Source organism: Mercenaria mercenaria, chromosome 11 (assembly GCF_021730395.1).
Source record: "Mercenaria mercenaria strain notata chromosome 11, MADL_Memer_1, whole genome shotgun sequence".
NCBI lineage: Eukaryota > Metazoa > Mollusca > Bivalvia > Venerida > Veneridae > Mercenaria > Mercenaria mercenaria.
Window position 1 is genome coordinate 12,381,515 of NC_069371.1, and position 20,854 is coordinate 12,402,368.

At 36.9% G+C, this 20,854-nt stretch overlaps 1 protein-coding gene across 2 annotated transcripts in view; it reads left to right on the forward strand.

Moving 5' to 3' along the window:
* The window catches only part of LOC123531531 (probable transcriptional regulatory protein TTE1135), a 41,387-nt gene that overhangs the window by 9,962 nt on the left and 10,571 nt on the right, over positions 1-20,854 (forward strand). For both annotated transcript variants that reach the window (XM_053518573.1, XM_053518574.1), the window contains exons 2-4: positions 6,301-6,645; positions 10,062-10,168; positions 13,507-13,643. In XM_053518573.1, the coding sequence (XP_053374548.1) occupies positions 6,312-6,645; positions 10,062-10,168; positions 13,507-13,643 (578 nt within the window). In that variant the 5' untranslated portion in view covers positions 6,301-6,311. The remainder of the gene's footprint in view (positions 1-6,300; positions 6,646-10,061; positions 10,169-13,506; positions 13,644-20,854) is intronic.

A 20,854-nucleotide genomic window follows, 5' to 3' on the forward strand; every position in this document is an offset into this window, starting at 1 on the left:
TATTTTTACTCATGACATCAGTGTCAGGAAAACATAGACATTTGGGCCGAATAAGCCAAGTAAATTTGGTCGGAATCAGCCATGGTCTGAGTCAGCCTGTATTCTGCACAAGTTGTACTGGAAGGGAATTCCAAAGCACTGTGGTGGCTGGAAAGAAAGAGTACTTATAGTAATTACAGGGAGTGAGGATCTGAGTATAGGAGTGGGGATGCATATATGTCTTGTTAGACGGGATGGGGGGCTGACATAGGGAGGGAGTGGCACAGCAACTAAACCATTCACTACCTTGTACAACATAAGGAAGCGTGAATCAGATCTCCTATCTTCAAGGGTATGCCATCTCAGCTAACATAGCATGTTTATGACACTGCTGTAAGGGGAGTAGTCATGATTATCCCATCGCGCTGCCCTCCGCTGAATCATTTCGATCTGGTTGATGTTTTGTTGGGTGTAGGGGTTCCAAACTCAGCTACTAGCATATGCTAGCTGTGGCCTGACTAGGGCTTTATAAGCTACTTCTCTAACTTTTGGGTTCTTGCATGGGATATTTCGCTTGATGGAGTTAAGTGTTCGGGTAGCTTTGGACGTGACTAAATTGATGTGTTTATTCCAATTAAGATCTGAGGATATAGTGACCTCAAGGTACTTTGCATCAGGAACTGTTTCCAAGACTTGGCCATGGAGTGTGTACTTTGATTTAAAAAGGTTTTTTGACCTTGTTATGTTCATAACAGTGCATTTTGAGGGGTTGAACTCCATGTCCCACTTACTTTCCCATAGCTTTAACCTATTTAAGTCTTGCTGAAGGATGTTTTCTTGGACAGAACTATTTACAGTTAAATAGACAGCAGTGTCATCGGCGAATAAACAAACCTGTGAAATCAGATTTTCAGGCAGGTCATTAATGTAGAGTAAGAATAGAAGGGGGCCTAGGACGGAGCTATACCACTTGTCCAAGAAACGGATGTTAAGGAACATTGTTATAACCTTCAATGGTCACTGTCTTTTAGAGGGACAGCAAGGAATGTAGAATAAAGCTTAGTATTTATTCAAGAACACATAATTGCAAGAATTGCACTAGTCAACCAGTTGACACGATCCTAGGAAATATTGAGATAATTTTTTCATATGGGCAATATTCCCACTTGTGTCAAACACTCGAAAGACCAAAATAGTTGAAGTAACTTCTGATGAAATTTTCATCGCTGCCAACGCTCGACATGATCTCGGTTAAAATGCCAATGATTTTTATTTCAGAAATTGGCCATAAATTCAAATAAAACTTTCATGGGGATTCAATTCCACATTGATTTACTTAAAATTTATTAAATAATATCCAAAACTACGACTTTTCTGGTGATTTAAACTGATTTTTGTAGAGCCCGCTTGCGGAAGCGAAGACATAGTTATCCAAATGGCTGTCCGGTGAATGTGCGTACGTGTGTGCGTCCGTGTGTCTGTCCAGATTTGTTTGTCCGGACCATAACTTTGACATGCATGGAGCAATCTTGTTTATATTTGGCATGAATGTTAACCTCAGTGAGGTGGAGTGTCGTGCGCAAACCCCAGGTTCCTATCTCAAAGATCAAGGTCACACTTACAGGTCAAAGGTCAAATTCAAAAATGACTTTTACTGGAGCATTTCTTCTTCATGCATGGAGGGATTTTAATGTAACTTGGCACAATAGTTCACCATCATGAGATGGAGTGTCAAGTGCAAGAACCAGGTCCCTAGGTTTAAGGTCAAGGTCACACTTAGAGGTCAAAGGATACAAGGAGAACAACTTTGTCAGGAGCATTTCTTCTTCATGCATGGAGGGATTTTGATGTAACTTGGCACAAATGTTCACCACCATGAGACGGAGTGTCATGTGCAAGAACCAGGTCCCTAGATCTAAGGTCAAAGTCACACTTAGAGGCCAAAAGTCAAGTACAAGAATGACTTTGTCTGGAGCATTTCTTTTTGATGCATAGTTTATGAACCCCTGACCTTGTATTTAAATCTTGGGAAAAATGTTTACATTGAAATATATTACGCACCAAAAAATCAGTCAGAAAATGTTGTACACATCCAAGCACCCGGAACCACGAAATTTTGTATTTTGCCTAATTATTAAACTGACATATTGTCGGGTGCTTAAATGTGTACGATATTTATTAAATGAATTTACGTTTGCGAGAACAGACGACTTGGTTTCCTAAAATATGAAATATGTAAAAAAGACTGCCAGGTTATGGCCCCTTTTCAACTTAGAATATGCTTATTGTAATTAATGTTAAAGTTTGCGTACCACCCCAAATATTTTCAAAGTCCATTGAGATATTGCTTTCATATTTTGCATACTTGTTTACCATCATGACCCCAGTCTGTAAAAAGGAGGAGGCCACTCTATCAAGCATTTTGACTGAATTATGGCCCCTTTGCGACTTAAAATATGCTTATTGTAATGTTAAAGTTTTACTCATAGCTTATATTATACTATCAAGCACTGAGAATAGCCGAGCGCGCTGTCATCTGACAGCTGTTGTTGAAACCTTTGTTTATAGACATGTCTTTGGTACTTTAAAAGATAATGATTTGAAATTAAAAACAGTTCTTTATAATCATCCTGTGCATGTGTATTTACAATTTCCATAACTCTAATTGTAATTTTGACAGAATGATGCCCCTTTCATACTTAAAAGTTTTTTGGCAATCTTTGCTTTCTCGATATAACTTTTGTACAATATAAGATAATGACTTGAAACTTAAAATGTATCTTTATCATCATCATCTGCATGTGTGGTAATAATGCCCATAACTCTGATTTGTATTTTTGACCAAATTATGCCTCTTTCATACTTAATTTTTTTGACAAAACTTTGGTATTATATAAGGTAACGACTTGAAACTCAAAGTATAATTATCTTTACCATCATCATCAGTACCCCTTCCATACTTGACGTTTAACGCCTCTGAGTAGTAGGGTCCTGTTATATCTTGGTGTATCTTCTTTTCTTCATATTGAGACATAAGTTCATTTTACTATCAAATCGCCGAATAGTGGAGCGCGCTGTCTTACAGACGTAGAAGTTAGTTAAGTTTGGCATACCATTCCATATTTCATCTTAACTGTTTGATAGTCATGGCTTTGAAACTTTGAACACTTGCTTACCATCATGGGCACGCATTGCCTTTAATAGGGTTATTATAACAGTAGCTTGATCTGGGATGCTGTATTCGGCTTGTGTGGATTTTGCTAGGTTTGATCTCATGTGGCGTGTATGTGCCAAGTGTGATCCGACCTTGCAAAATCCACGAGAGCCAAATACAAAATCCCAGATCTAGCTACTGTTATAATGACCCTTTTATTATATACCTCTATCTTTTTGTTTGTTGTTTGGTTATTTAACATGTTTAACAGATTCTTCAATATTTATCTATATAAAAATGGAACTAAGTGGAGTTTTTATGTGTGCTTTTTATAGAACTGTGTCAGGTCATGCATATTAATGAAAGTAGTCCGACTGCATACAATACCAAAGGTATAATACAGAATTTAAAGGGCACATTAATATATGGACTTTTGTTCTGCCTGTTCGTATTTAATTGTGAAATACAAGCTGAGTATTTTACAGAATTTATATAATAAAGTGCAAGACCTACCCAGATCTGCAAATACAGGTACATGATTTTGTCTTATCTATTTTTCTTCTTCTGTCTGAAAATCTTCGGTACTATTTTGACCCCATACTTCCATCAATTCTTTGAATGTTAGTTGAGCCACTATCAACAAGGTATGCCTCCTGAGTGCAGACTAAAACTACTTCAACAGCATAGTAGTTTGTGGATTTCTTTTATGAAAGTTTAACAAAGTTGGTTGTTTTATCTTGTAATAAATCTAATCATAGTAATTTTAAATAAGAATTTTTTCACTTCTAAGTGATTATCAGCAAACCGGTCTATCTACACTCAGCATTACTATAGGTCCAAGTGCACATAGTCTTATTTTGCATTACAAAATGGATAAAATTCAGATAGACTTATTTGCTAAATTAAAAAAATCTGTAATTGGAAGATTTTATTTGTAATTTTTTCTAAAATGTTTGTTGAAATAATAATGTGGAAAAAGGTGATTTTGTGAAAAACTGTCAGAGAGACAATGAAATTAATCATCATTAATGATAGTTTTCAATTTTTTTGCTATAATCTTTATATTTGATATTACCATCTTTGCAGTGGTGATCAGAGTAAGACATTATCACAACTCATTTATTATAAATAACAAAAAAATAAAAATTGGGTTTATAGGACATATTAAATGAAACTAGAAATGTGTCCATGGGACACAGATGCCCCCACTACATGACAAAGAACAGGGGCCATAACTCCTAAAATACTGAATGAATCCGGACGCAAAACCCCAGGTGCACAACTGCACATGCTGACCAACATTCCTGTAGAGTTTTGTGACTCTACATCAAATACTTTCAGAGCTAGGCGTGACACAACACTAAAATGACCAATTTTTACAAAGTCGGGGGCCATAACTCCTACACAACTGAATGAATCCGAACGCGAAACCCCAAGTGCTCAACTACACATGCTGACCAACATTCCTGTAAACTTTGATGACTCTGGGTCAAATACTTTTGGGGCTATGCGCGACACAACATTAAAATGACCAATTTTTAACACAGTCAGGGGCCGTAACTCCTACATAACTGAATGAATCCGGTCGGAAAACCCCAGGTGCACAACTGCACATGCTGACCAATATTCCTGTAAACTTTGGTGACTCTAGGCAGGGCTCGACACTAACACTGGTCCACTGGTCCAAGGCCAGCGAAAAGCAACAAGTACCAGTGAAATATTTAGAGGACCAGTAACTGTTTCATTTAAAAATTTAGTGGAAACTGCTCTTCAGACCAATGGCCCAAAATGATTAGTGTCTAGCCCTGCTAGGTCAAATACTTTTTGGAGTTACATGCGACACAACATTAAAATGACCAATTTTTACAAAGTCAGGGGCTATAACTCCTACACGACTGAATGAATCTGGATGTGAAACCCCAGGTGCACAACTACACATGCTGATCAACATTCCTGTAAAGTTTTGTGACTGTACATCAAATACTTCCAGAGCTAGGCATGACACAACACTAAAATGACTAATTTTTACAAAGTCAGGGGCCATAACTCTTACACAACTAAATGAATCCAGACGCGAAACCCCAGGTGCACAACTACACATGCTGACCAACATTCCTGTAAAGTTTTGTGACTCTACGTCAAATTCTTTTGGAGCTAGGCGCGACACAACATTCTCGGAAGGATGGACGGAGACAAGGGCAAATCTATATCCCCCACCCCCCAAAAGTGGGGGCATAAAAAGTGACAGGGCTTTCATATGGGCAATGATGGATTCTGTCACAGCGTTAAATTATAAGAAGTCTTCATGAAACCTTGGACAAAGGAAACAATCTATAGCCAACACAGATCATTTTATTTATTTCATTTGTCTGATCATCCTTTTGTCAGTCATAAGATAGATCCTATATTTACTATCAAAGTACAAGAAGTCATATGATATAAAGCATAAAAAAATAGTTTGTTTCTGAATACCCTAAACTTTTGGCCCAACCCTTAATGTTTTTATGGCTTTGGAGATTTCTTTTTTCAACTTTTTAACAAAGAACTGCACTTATGGGCAGTGATATAGTAGTCGCAACTTGACCACGATGGTTGACCTTAGGCTGATTATTCATATCGATTATTTCATTGTAGATATCAAGGGTGCTTAGGGCAGCCGTGTATACTTACATGGAATTAGTTTGCATACAGTGCAGTATCAAAGTATATATACTTACATGTGATCAGTTAAAACTTTCCAGTACACTTATTTATATTAACACAAATTTATATTTTAAAAAGTCACTCCGAAGTTATCAGACACGGACTGTATATAAATTATAAAAATACTTTTCATTTCATTATCATTCTTGTCTCAATGGCATCAATAACTAATCTTATGGTTGATTATTTAAAGTGTTGCAATAAACTGAAATATGACAGGATAACATTATAACATGCTGAACACAACTGATTCTGCCTTTGTGACCAGTGCAGATCAAGATCAGCCTTGATGTTGATCTGCACTGTTCACCATTAAGACTTAGTTAGTATTCTTTTGGTATGCTCCCTTTTGACCAGTTTGTGATACTGTCCAAATTGAAAAATGGACAAGTTCATTTTAGAAATTTAGCAGGGTAAGGGATAACATTATGTAATGTCTAAATTCTTACATTGTTGTTTTTCAGGTATTTGAAAGATGAGAAGTGTTGACCTAATCAAGCATACCTTGTTCAGATGTAGTATCTGGCAGGCAGGAAAGATTTTACCAGCTGCAAACCTAAAGTTCTCAACTCATGCGAAAAGACAGGCTTTGTTCAGCATATATAATTCAGGCTACAATGCTCCTAGAACAGACTCTATGCCTGTGAGTCCATGTCAGCATAACAAACACTACTTGTATTTAGTGTCACATCGTACAATGGCTGGACATTCTCATTGGGCAAATATAAGACATACGAAAGGGGCGGCTGATGCCAAGCATGCTGCGAACGTTCAGATGTTTGTTAAACTGATGAAAGGAGCCATTTCTGGTATGTACAGGAAAAACATTGGGATTGAAATCAAAACTTATTCAATAAAAAAAAAATTGCAGGAAATAGAAAATGAATGAAAAACAATTGAATTGGTAAGTAAAAGCCAAGTATTATGTTAAATGAGTCGTAAAGCCGGCAGAAGTGCAGAAGTTGTTGGGAAAACTGTTCATCTGATTGTGAAGGGGTAAAATATCAGATTTTGGATTGCTTGTTGCAAGTTCAGGTGATAATAGAATTTCAGTGTAGTCACCACAATTCATTTTGACAGCCCTAGTACTAAGCGCTCTCAGTCCACTAAATGTGTAACAGATTTTTTTTTCGAGCAGCTTGCTGTTAGCTCAAATAGTCGCCATTTTGGGTGTATGTGCGTGCGTTCATTCATGCGTCTGTCCGATTTTGTCCAGGCCATAACTTTGACATGCATGAACCAATCTTGTTTATATTTGGCATGAATGTTTACCTCAATGAGTAGCCATGTCATGTGCAACCACATGTTCCTATCTCAAAGGTCAAGGTCACAGTTGGAGGTCAAAGGTCAAATTGAAGTTTGTCAGGAGCATTTTCTTCTTCATACGTGGTGGGATTTTGATGTAACTAGGCATGAATGTTTACCATTATGAGACAGTGTCATGCGCAAGAACCAGGTCCCTAGGTCCAGGGTCACACTTGACAGCTGGCGGGCTTGGCATTCTCCTGTGGGTATAGTTGTTTTTATGAAGACAAGGAATAGGCCTTTCTTAATATAGAACCAGTTATGCCAAAGTTCAATGTCTCTGATCAGATGTTACCGGTATATAGGGATGACAGTTTTTGTATCCCCCGACAACAAAGTTGTAAGTGGGGGTATACTGGTTTCAGGTTGTCTGTCTGTCTGTCTGTCCGTCCGTCTGTCTGTCTGGCTGTCTGTCCGTAGACGCAATCTTGTGCGCACCATCTCTCCTTATCCCCTTGACACAATTTAATGAAACTTCACACAAGTGATCAGTACCAACAGTAGTTGTGCATGGGGCATGTTAGGTTCTTTTAGAAAAAAATTTTGCAGAGTTATGGGACTTTGTTTTTTTGTTACTATACTATATACATCTATATATATAGACACAATCTTGTGCGCACCATCTCTCCTCATCCCCTTGACACAATTTAATGAAACTTCACACAAGTGATCAGTACCAACAGTAGTTGTGCATGGGGCATGTTAGGTTCTTTTAGAAAAAAAATTTGCAGAGTTATGGGACTTTGTTTTTTTTGTTACTATACTATATACATAGACACAATCTTGTGCGCACCATCTCTCCTCATCCCCTTGACACAATTTAATGAAACTTCACACAAGTGATCAGTAACAACAATAGTTGTGCATGGGGCATGTTAGGTTCTTTCAGAAAAAAAATTTGCAGAGTTATGGGACTTTGTTTTTTTTTGTTACTATACTATATACATAGACACAATCTTGTGCGCACCATCTCTCCTCATCCCCTTGACACAATTTAATGAAACTTCACACAAGTGATCAGTAACAACAGTAGTTATGCATGGGGCATGTTAGGTTCTTTCAGCGACAAAAATTGCAGAGTTATGGGACTTTGTTTCTTGTTAACATACTATGTACATACAGTCTGCATATGCAATCTTGTGCGTGCCTAATCTACCAAACCCTTACACACAATTTAATGAACTTCACACAAGTGATCAGTACCAACCCTAGTTGTGCATGGTGCATGTTACATTCTTTTAGATAAATATTCTGCATAGTTATGGGACTTTGTTTTTTATGCCCCCACCACTTTGGGGGGGGGCATATAGATTTGCTCTTGTCCGTCCGTCCCCGTCCTTCCGAAAATGTTGTGTCGCGCGTAGCTCTGAAAGTATTTGACGTAGAGTCACAAAACTTTACAGGAATGTTGGTCAGCATGTGTAATTGTGCACCTGGGGTTTCGCGTCCGGATTCATTCAGTCATGTAGAAGTTATGGCCCCTGACTTTGTAAAAATTGGTCATTTTAATGTTGTGTCGCGCCTAGCTCCAAAAGTATATGACCTAGAGTCACAAAACTTTACAGGAATGTTGGTCAGCATGTGTAGTTGTGCACCTGGGGTTTCGCGTCCCGATTCATTCAGTCATGTAGAAGTTATGGCCCCTGACTTTGTAAAAATTGGTCATTTTAATGTTGTGTCGCGCCTAGCTTCAAAAGTATATGACCTAGAGTCACAAAACTTTACAGGCATGTTGGTCAGCATGTGTAGTTGTGCACCTGGGGTTTTGCGTCCGGATTCATCCAGTCATGTAGGAGTTACGGCCCCTGACTTAGTAAAAAAATGGTCATTTTAATGTTGTGTCGCGCATAGCTCCAAAAGTATTTGACCTACAGTCACCAAAGTTTACAGGAATGTTGGTCAGCATGTGCAGTTGTGCACCTGGGGTTTTGCGTCTGGATTCATCCAGTCCTGTAGGAGTTATGGCCCCTGACTTAGTAAAAAATGGGTCATTTTAATGTTGTGTCGCGCATAGCTCCAAAAGTATTTGACCTAGAATCACCAAAGTTTACAGGAATGTTGGTCAGCATATGCAGTTGTGCACCTGGGGTTTCGCGTCCGGATTCATTCAGTCGTGTAGGAGTTATAGCCACTGACTTAGTTAAAAATGGGTCATTTTAATGTTGTGTCGTGCGTAGCTCCAAAAGTATTTGACCTAGAATCACCAAAGTTTACAGGAATGTTGGTCAGCATGTGCAGTTGTGCACCTGGGGTTTCGCATCTGGATTCATTCAGTATTGTAGGAGTTCTGGCCCCTGACCTGGGAAAAAATTGTCATTTTTGGCCCCTGACCTGGGAAAAAATTATCATTTTAATGTCATGTAGTGGGGGCATCTGTGTCCCATGGACACATTTCTAGTTGTTACTATACTGTATACATACAGTCTATATACATACAGTCCACATAATTATGCAATCTTGTGTGCGTCAAATTGCAATGTACTGTGTCAGTGCATGCGGGGGGTACATTCATCACCTTTAGTGATAGCTCTAGTTGGTTTAGGGACACCAAAGGTTTTTGCCACTTTGAACAAATTCCCATCCAGTTGCAGTTTTTCTGTGTAATCACTTTCTTATAATGTCACTTTATATTGTTTATGTTATCCACTATACATACCTTTTCTACCCCTGCCCCAGTTTCTGACTTATTCAAGCTCCTCCTTGTTTAGTTTTATGTTTTCTTAATATTTGTTCTTTGTTTTCCCTAATTCTAGAAAGTTAAAAGTACCAGTCTCTTAACTTTTTCTAATGCATCAAGTGTTTCGATTTATTTACAATCATATACACCTCTGTATTGGCAATCATTTTGGAATAACTGAGTGTTTTGTCCTTTGAACAGCTCTTGTAGATTTGTTAATTTATTTTCCTTCTGATTTTGCAGATGGCGGTTCCAACCCAGAGACTAACAGTAAGTTAGCATCAATACTAGAAAGAATGAAGAGTGTTAACATAGCCAAAGCTGATATAAAGAGATACCTTGAAAATGCAGTAAGTCTAGTTTGTTTTCTTTTCACATTTTTGTGCCCCCCCCCCTGAGTGGTGGGAGATAAAACTTTGCTCTTGTCCATCCGTTCTTCCGAAAATGTTGTGTCCCGCCTAGCTCCAAAAGTATTTGACATAGAGTCACAAAACTTTACAGGAATGTTGGTCAGCATGTGTAGTTGTGCACCTGGGGCTTCGTGTCTGGATTCCTTTTTGTCGTGAAGGAGTTATGGCCCCTGACTGTCAAAATTGGTCATTTTAGTGTTGTGTCGCACCTAGCTCCAAAAGTATTTGACCTAGAGTCACAAAACTTTACAGGAATGTTGGTCAGCATGTGCAGTTGTGCACCTGTGGTCTCACGACCGGATTCATTCAGTTATATAGGAGTTATGGTCCCTGACTTAGTAAAAAATTGGTCATTTTAATGTTGTGTCGCGCCTAGCTCCAAAAGTATTTGACCTAGATTCACCAAAGTTTAAAGGAATGTTGGTCAGCATGTGCAGTTGTGCACCTGGGCTTTTGCATCCAGATTCATTCAGTCTTGTAGGAGTTATGGCCCCTGACTTAGTTAAAAATTTGTTATTTTAATGTTGTGACGCACGTAGCTCCAAAAGTATTTGACCTAGAGTCACCAAAGTTTACAGGATTGTTGGTCAGCATGTGCAGTTGTGCACCTGGAGTTTCACATCCGGATTCATTCTGTATTGTAGGAGTTATGGCCCCTGACCTAGGAAAAAATTGTCATTTTAATGTTGTGTCGCGCATAGCTCCAAAAGTATTTTACCAACAGTCATTATTTCACTACACTAGACCAGACTTCTTGTACAGACTTACTCAAAAAAAAGTTTGTGAAACATGTATGTTAAAATGTACTTGACCTAGAATCATAAAACATTAGAGGATTGTTTTATAGCCAATGAATTGTTCTCTTTAGGATTTTACTCAGCTAGGCCAGAGTTATGGCCAAATAAGTGAAAAATACACATAAGGTTCTTAAAAGTTTGTGTAGCAAACATCTTAAAAATTATTTAACCTGAGTCATAAAACCATGTTACAGTGGCAGGAGTGGGGGACACCTGTGTCCAATGGACACACATCTAGTTTTAAAGTGATTGTTTTGACCAGATTTATTTCATATTGTAAATAGCATTATAAATTCTTCATCTTAACTTCACCATCAGCACTGCTTAATAAGCAGGACACAAGATGACCCATCAAGAGTTCATGGTTTAAATACCTTGGTAGGAAATGCTGTTTGCAATTTCTTATTAGATAGAATCTCGAAAGTCAAAACATCCCCCACTTCTTGTAATTTCTTGCAAGCAACAAATCAAAGCAGGTAAGACAAACAGTAAGATTATGTAGGTTTATAGAAGTCTGGTGCAAAATGGTTTTTCAACCCAGTTTAGAAAAACCTAGTACCTGTAAATGTTAACAGTTTATTAGATTGGGGTAGATGTCGGTCGGGCGGGCGGGCGGCGGCGGCGGCGGCGTCAAACTGGTGTTTCCGGTCAATAACTTTTGTTTCGGTAAAGATATTTGAATAAAACTTGGTATGTATGTAGCTTATATCAAGACAAAGGCTGGGATTGATTTTGGGGTTTCTGGGATCAAGGTCAAGGTCACTGTTACTTAAAATAGAAAAAGGGTTTTCGGTCAATAACTTTTGTTTCGGTAAAGATATTTGAATAAAACTTGGTATGTATGTAGCTTATATCAAGACAAAGGCTGGGATTGATTTTGGGGTTTCTGGGGTCAAGGTCAAGGTCACTGTTACTTAAAATAGAAAAAGGGTTTCCGGTCAATAACTTAACTTAGGAATGAGCTATCATGATGAAACTTGGTGTATAGAAAACTTATATAAAGTTGTAGCTTGGGATTGATTTTGGGGTTTCTGGGATCAAGGTCAAGGTCATTGTTACTAAAAATAGGGTTAGGGTTAGGTTAGGGTTAGGGTTAGCATATCTTCTACATGCATGGAGGGATTTTGATGAAAGTTGGCACAATTGTTCACCATCATGAGACGGAGTGTCATGCACAAGAACCAGGTCCCTAGGTCTAAGGTCAAGGTCACACTTAGAGGTCAAAGGATACAAGAATGAAAACTTTGTCCGGAGCATATCTTCTTCATGCATAGAGGGATTTTGATGTAACTTGGCACAATTATACACCATCATGAGACGAAGTGTCTTGCGCAGTTCCCTTCTTTAGAATTACTTCCCTTTGTTGTTACTATAAATAGCTTATATTGTAACTTTTTCATTACTAGACGTAGGGAAAAATGAAAAATCGAGACCACTTTTCTGTAGTACAACATGCATGTTACATCCAATTTTGAGGTGTATTTTGACCAATCTCTACCTGGTAAGGATTTCTGTGTGGACTTACAATTTTCTTTTTTGTATTTTTTTTTTTTTTTTTTTTTTTTTTTTTTTTTTAAGATTAACTTCCCTTAGTTGTTACTATAAATAACTTATATTGTAACTTTTTTATAATTGACTGTAGGGAAAAACCAAGACCACTTTTCTGTGGTACAACATAGTTGTTACTTTCTAATTTTAGGTGTATTTTAAGGTATCTCTACCTGGTAAGGAGTTTTTTTGTGGACTTAGAAAAACAAAAGAATTACAATGATTACTAAACAACCACAAAATTAAAATTACATCTGCAAATACAGGTGCTAGAGTAAAGAAATTTGCTGTGACGGGCGTATATTGTGACATTCTGGCACTCTTGTTTATTCTTATGAAAAGTGTTGAAAACCTGGTTTCGTGGCATTGCCGCGTTTCTTGTTATTTTGATGTTTGCATCACAATTTGACAAAAAACATGATTAACTTATTGCTTTAATGTAGGAACAGTTTGCTCTGTGCACTGAATAATGAGTACACAAAGTGATGACTAGTAAATAAAACCTTGTGTTTCTGTTTAGTCAAAATCTCAGTAAGGCCACACCTTCATGTCCGTAGTCATTCAGTTAAAATTTATTTACCTCACTATATAAATTAACTATGAATTGTAAAGATTATGGTGTAAAACTGAAGTCAGCTTGAACTGTGAGCACTCACACAAAAATGTCCTCATCGATGTGGGTTTGAGCCTCAATCGGGGCATTGAATTCTTCATGTGAGGAAGCTGGCTTATGGAAGGTCGGTGGTTCTACCAAGGTGCCCGCTAGTGATGAAATAATGCATGGAGGGGCACCCGGGTTCTTCCTCCACCGTCAAAGCTGGAAAGTTGCCATATGACCTAGAATTGTGTCAGTGTGATGTTAAACCCAACAACAACAACAACAAAAATGTATTCGAGTCTTATTGTTTTCTTTTCCTTCTCCATTTGTAACAGACAAAGAAAGCTGGTTCATCACAGACATTTTACTTTGAAGTGAGAGGTCCTAGGGGAGCAATATTTGTGCTTGAAGTTGAGTCAGAAAACTTCAAACTTTCCCGGGACTTGTTAAATGCATCAATGAAGAAAACCAAGTAAGTAAATAAAAATAGTGGGTCAAAAAAGGTTGTTATAAAGGTTCAAAGTTATGGTTTGGGGCAAACATAAGTTAAGGTCGCTGTACACATCAGACAGGGGGTCACTAGAAACAAGCAATTTTAATGTGAAAAGAATCTGGAAGAAATAAAAAGGTCGTGGTAGACAGAAAGTCGTTGAAATGAGGGGCTCGCTAAGGCAGTCTTTACTGTATTTGTAAGTCGTAAAAATGAAACATTTTGTTCTATATTTCATTTTATATGACTGTTTCTGTAAAGGAATAAACTTACTTTTGTGAGCTTACCATGAAGAAAGTCACACAAGCTATTGTTACATCCTCACAGCATCAGCACCACATGAAGACACATTAATTTTCTTGGTTATGGTTGATCACAACTGAATGAAACTTGTATATGGCCAAATGCAAATAAAGTGTGACATTGGGGTCCGAAAATGAACTGCTGTTAAGACATGTTTAGCTAGTTCTGTTTTAAAGGACATATATCGAAAAGCGCAGAAAGTATACTTTTTTCTAAACAGATGCTGCTTTCTTAAAAATAAATGGATTTTATATAGGACTAAGATGATATTTTTTTCAATTCATAAAGCATTATTAACCTGGCAAAATATTATGTAAACCATTATGTTTGCCAAAATTTGTTCTTTATACATTAGGTAAGAGCATGTGACAAACTTTCAAGCTATATTTCAGTCATATTCAATGCGCTCTTGAAAAGATATGGCAAATTAATGCCAGGGAAAGTAACAACATAAAGAAACATACCTTAAATTATTTTTTTTCTTAGATGGTAATTGAACATTTAGTTAAAATAACCATTTCAAATTAAAACTATATCAAACTCCTTTCAAATAAAACCAACCTGGCTCTGATATTCAAAGTCGTTACAGAGCAACTTCCAAACCAAAAATTTCTGTTCTACCGTTATGGTTGGGACATATTACACTACTTGATAAAAAGACTGAAAAATAGATCTTTACAAGCAACACTTTGTGCTTCATTTCACCATTAAACTAACAAAAGATGTTCAAACTCTTCAAAAAACACTGAAAATGTTACTAAACAACAATGTAATTTATGGCACAAGTCTTTTTATAAATGTTAATTGTCAGACACCATTCAAAATAACAATAAATGCCTGATTCACACATCATAATTCTAGCTTAGTGCATCACAGTACTTAACAAGATCATTTCTTGATCAAAACAATGCTCAGAAATAAGACAAAAATTAACACAGTTAAGCTTTTAAGGCACAGTATATACCGTTATGGTTGGGACAAAAAGTCGAATGATGTTTAAGTTTTCCAGAAAAAACTTATGGAAGCTTGACAACACCTGCTACATAAATGAACTGTGTTAAATGACTTTAAAGACTATTTTGCAGATCAAATAAGATCCTTACAGGTGTTATTTCAACAAGAGCTGTCTTAAGCCAACGCTCAACTATTCGAATTGTTGTTCAAAAAGTAGGAATATTACCATAAAAGTTAAAATATCTATAGAGTTTCAATCCTGAGTATCTGCATTAGTTTTAGAGTTTTCATGCAGAACTTTGACTAGGATTTTCAGAGTCAAAAAAGGCATAATTTGGCCAAAATGCATGTCAGATTTATGGGACGTGATGGTATCACCTAGTATTATAACCCCAAAGACACAAGTGAAGTTTCAATTCAATATCTGCATTAGTTATCGAGATAGTAACTTGCATGCAAAACTTTAACCAGGATTTTCTAAGTCCAAAAGGGGGCATAATTTGGCCAAAATGCAAGTCAGAGTTATGGGGCTTTCACCCAGTGAGGTTGTAAATATCAACCTAAAAAAAGAAAAGATAAGTCTCAAATCAGTATCTTTTAAGTAATAGCTATAATTGCACGCAAAACTTTAACCAGGATTTTCCAAGTCCAAAAGGGGGCATAATTTGGCCAAAATGCTTGTCAGAGTTATCGGATTTGATGCTATCAATTAGATTTATAACCCCGAAGACACATGAGCAGTTTCAATTCAATATCTGCATTAGTTTGGAGACAGTAACTTGCATGCAAAACGTCAACCAGGATTTTCTAAGTCCAAAAGGGGGCATAATTTGGCCAAAATTCAAGTCAGAGTTATGAAATCTGACCCAGTGAGGGTGTAAATTGATTTAGAAAAAGAAAAAATAAGTTTCAAAGCTATGTGCTTTAAAGAAATAGCTATACGTACTTGCATGAAAAACTTAAAACCATGATTTTTTAAGTCCAAAAAGGGGGCATAATTTGGCCAAAATGCAAGTCAGAATTATGGGACTTGATGCCATCATATAGTTTTACAACCCTAAAGACACATGTAAAGTTTCAATTTAATATCTGCATTAGGTTTGGAGTAACTTGCATGTAAAACTTCAACTAGGATTTTCTAAGTTCAAAACTGGGTATAATTTATGTCCGAGTTATGTGACTTGACCAAGTGCAGTTGGTAATTGACCTATAAAAAGAAAAAATAAGTTTCAAAGCATATAGCTTAGCTATATTCCTATATGAGAGCCATATGTACTTGCATGCAAAACTTTAACCAAGTTGTGACACCGACAACAGGGTGAGTAGAATAGCACAAATACTCAAGCTAAAAACAAGCACCTCTTTGCAAAATGAAGACACTGTCCATCAAAGTCATAATCTTCTAAAACTTTGATAACTAACAACTTACTCTGAACAAACAAAAAATCAACTGATTTATAAATGAACTGTTTTCAAATGCAATGCATGTTTCTTGACTATTGTACACGAAAGCAATTAGCTTGTCTATTTCATATATTAATTTTAATCTGTTGCGGTCTTCTATACATGTAATACCCAATATTTGCTGAGCATTAAATTTGCTTCCACAGTGGAATACTATAGACTGATTCTTAGAACATGCACATGTACACTTAGTCTACTCTTTAAGTCTACTTAAGCACAAGTTAATTTCACTTTGTTTGAAAAGCATTCTCAGGCCCTGACCGGGAACCAGTTCTGGACTAGAAAGTTTCATTTTTTATTTTGTTTCATTAGCTCATTGTTTTTGTCACATGTTTTTTTTCTTAGCTCCTGTTGGATCCTTTGCTTTCTTTTAGTTTAGAATCTACATTTTTGGCTTTTTTGTGAGTTATTGGACCTTAAGCACCTTCCAAAGTTCAATTTTACAACTTATTTTTCCATCTAAGTCTGATACAGCATCCCAACATATTGACTAGCATAGAAAACATTTGAAAATTTTGTCCCAACCATAACCGTAGCTGTCTGCATTGAATAAGCCTTCCAAAACAATGGTTTTAACATAGACAGTAACATGAAATATCTATTTCTTATGCAGAATTGCTGAATGTAACATAAACTAAGCTTTAAACAAGCATGTGGCTTGTAGCTTTGAGTTTGCGCATTGTCTTCTTGAATAAACATTTAACAATCACAATAAAAGTGAAAATTATTTAACATTTCCATTATTCTGACTGACCAACTAAATAAAATACTGATTTCATTGTAAAAGATGACGCATGAATGTTAGTGGTGAAAAATATAGCCGTTATGGTTGGGACAAAACCGTTATGGTTGGGACATTAAGTTTTCTTCCTCCTAGGACTTTCCCATAGGTTGGCAGAAAGAATACCTAAAATGCATGAGGTCTGATAATCATTAGGGAAAATAAAGCAAGGTTAGTGAGATGAGCAAAGTGTTAGTGTAAGGTATATGGTACCAACAAACAAAAGAAGGGTGTTAACCGTTATGGTTGGGACATATTTTTGTTAGTGCCAAAGGATACAAGCAAGCAGCGCGACATGCAAACAAACCAAAGAAAATGGTCACAATGTGAAGCTACATCTTACCTACATCATTTCCAGTCTTTTTTGTATAAGTTAACCTATTGGCTTATGGCTGACTTGCCTTTATATGGTTGGCCTCAAATTTCAGATTTTGGAGACATTTAGACATTTTTTAAAAATATGACATCTAAAAGTACTTCTCAACTTTGGATTAAAATCATTTAGTGATTCTACTAAGTATATGGATACATATGACACATCTATGTTAAAACCCACTGAGAAAGCTATTTATTTTTATTTATTTAAAAATAAAAAATGTTATTAAAGTGCATGTCACACAAAAAACAGCATTTTTAGGCTTCTTTGCAATTTTCAATCTGCTATTACTTTTAAACCAATCCTTCGATTAAGCTGAAATTTTCACCACCATACCATTACAGTAAAAGCTTTCAGGAAACAAACATTTTTATGCTGTATTTTTTATTTCTTTTGGAGATATTAATGTTTTATTCTTGGAGACAAGAAACTGAGTCCTTATTTGCACTTGGCCATATACCTTCTCCATGATAATTCCTTCTCAATGGCATTATGTTCTGTAACATTTACTGTAATTTTGATTAATTTATGTTCCATTTTGGTGTTAACTATTTTTTGCACAACCCCTGACCATTCCCCCCTGAAATTTTTACGAATGGCGTTTAAATATACCATTGTTGGTATTTCTGTTCTTCCAAATTTATGTTTTGCTTATTTTAAAAAGTATTTGACCAAGAGTCATCAAACATCATAGGTTGGTTATTCAGTATGTGAAGTTGAGAACTTTTGGATATTTTGAGATAACACCAAGAAAGAGAAGACTTATATCTCTTGACGTAGTCAAAAATTGGTTTATGGGTTTAACAGGTCACTGACACATTTACAGATCATATAGAGACTTTCCAGCTTTAATTGTGGAAGAAGACACCAGGTACCCCTCTGTGCATTATGATTATTTCATCACATGCAGGCACCTGGTTAGGACCACCAACCTTCTGTAAGTCAGCAGGATGGCTTCCTCACATGAAGAATTCAAATTCCAGAGTGAGGCTCTAACCCACATTTCTGAGGGGCAAGTGATTTAGAGTCAGCAACCTTTACCACTGTGCCATGGAGGCCCCTTAGTGAAAAACGTCCATCCGCTGGTCCCAGTTTGTGTTGTGGATAGAGAAAATGCCGTTTTGATTTAGCAAAAAGATGTGAAGTTTGTGTTGCTCATTTGTATCTGAAGGACACTTCGGTCTTCAGTCCTGAAAATTCATAGAATGATTGCATGTTGTGAGTAGAAAACCCCAAATTTTTGTGGGGTCAGCAGGTCAAAGTGACCTTGAGACTGATGACTATAACTGAAGAATACTTTTGCACAGAAAGCTCCAACTTGGTTAGCTGGTAATTCCTATAATTTTGATGTTGGTAATTAAAAGGTTTTTGCTGAGGTCTTGGTGACCTTGTTTTAGAAATCTGTTTCCATCTATTACTGAAGAACACTAGTATTTGTTTCAAATCTCTCTGTCTATCTGTTGACCATGAATTTCCCACTAATAACTGAAGAATGCATTTGCTTACAAGGGTCAAACTTCTAGGATGATTGCCTGTGGTCAGTAGATAACAATTTTTAGCTCACCAGTCACAAAGTGACAAGGTGAGCTTTTGTGATCGTGCGGTGTCCGGCATCCGGCGTCCGTGCGTCCGTCCGTGCGTAAACTTTTCCTTGTGACATCTCTAGAGGTCACATTTTTTGTGGGATCTTTATGAAAGTTGGTCAGAATATTCATCTTGATGATATCTAGGTCAAGTTCGAAACTGGGTCACATGCCATCAAAAACTAGGTCAGTAGGTCTAAAAATAGAAAAACCTTGTGACCTCTCTAGAGGCCATATATTTCACAAGATCTTCATGAAAATTGGTCAGAATGTTCATCTTGATGATATCTAGGTCAAGTTTGAAACTGGGTCACGTGGGTCAAAAACTAGGTCAGTAGGTCAGAAAATAGAAAAACCTTGTGACTTCTCTAGAGGCCATATTTTTCATGAGATCTTCATGAATATTGGTCAGAATGTTCACCTTGATGATATCTAGGTCAGGTTCGAAACTGGGTCACGTGGGGTCAAAAACTAGGTCATTAGGTCTAAAAATAGAAAAACCTTGTGACTTCTCTAGAGGCCATATTTCTCTATGGATCTTCATGAAAATTGGTGAGAATGTTCACCTTGATGATATCTAGGTCAAGTTCGAAACTGGGTCACGTGGGGTTAAAAACTAGGTCAGTAGATCTAAAAATAGAAAAACCTTGTGACCTCTCTAGAGGCCATATTTTTCATGAGATCTTCATGAATATTGGTCAGAATGTTCACCCTGATGATATCTAGGTCAAGTTCGAAACTGGGTCATGTGGGGTCAAAAACTAGGTCAGTAGGTCTAAAAATAGAAAAACCTTGTGACCTCTCTAGAGGCCATATTTCTCGATGTATCTTCATGAAAATTGGTGAGAATGTTCACCTTGATGATATCTAGGTAAAGTTCGAAACTGGGTCACGTGCGGTCAAAAACTAGGTCAGTAGATCTAAAAATAGAAAAACCTTGTGACCTCTCTAGAGGCCATATTTTTCAATGGATCTTCATGAAAATTAGTCAGAATGTTTACCTTGATGATATCTAAGTCAAGTTCGAAACTGGATCACGTGGGGTTAAAAACTAGGTCAGTAGATCTAAAAATAGAAAAACCTTGTGACCTCTCTAGAGGCCATATTTTTCATGAGATCTTCATGTATATTGGTCAGAATGTTTACCTTGATGATATCTAGGTCAAGTTTGAAACTGGGTCACGTGGGGTCAAAAACTAGGTCAGTAGGTCTAAAAATAGAAAAACCTTGTGACCTCTTTAGAGGCCATATTTCTCAATGGATCTTCATGAAAATTGGTGAGAATGTTCAGCTTGATGATATCTAGGTCAGGTTCGTAACTGGGTCACGTGCGGTCAAAAAATAGGTCAGTAGATGGAAAAATAGAAAACCTTGTGACCTCTCTAAAGGCCATATTTTTCACGAGATCTTCATGAAAATTGGTGAGAATGTTGACCTTGATGATATCTAGGTCAAGTTTAAAAGTGGGTCACGTGCCTTCAAAAACTAGGTCATTAGGTCCATTAATAGAAAAACCTTGTGACCTCTCTAGAGGCCATATTTTTCAATGGATCTTCATGAAAATTGGTCAGAATTTTTTATCTTGATGATATCTAGGTCACATGTGCTCAAAAACTAGGTCACTATGTCAAATAATAGAAATAACGACGTCATACTCAGTTCAACACTGGGTCATGTGGGGATAGGTGAGTGATTCAGGACCATCATGGTCCTCTTGTTGTTTTTGTGGTCA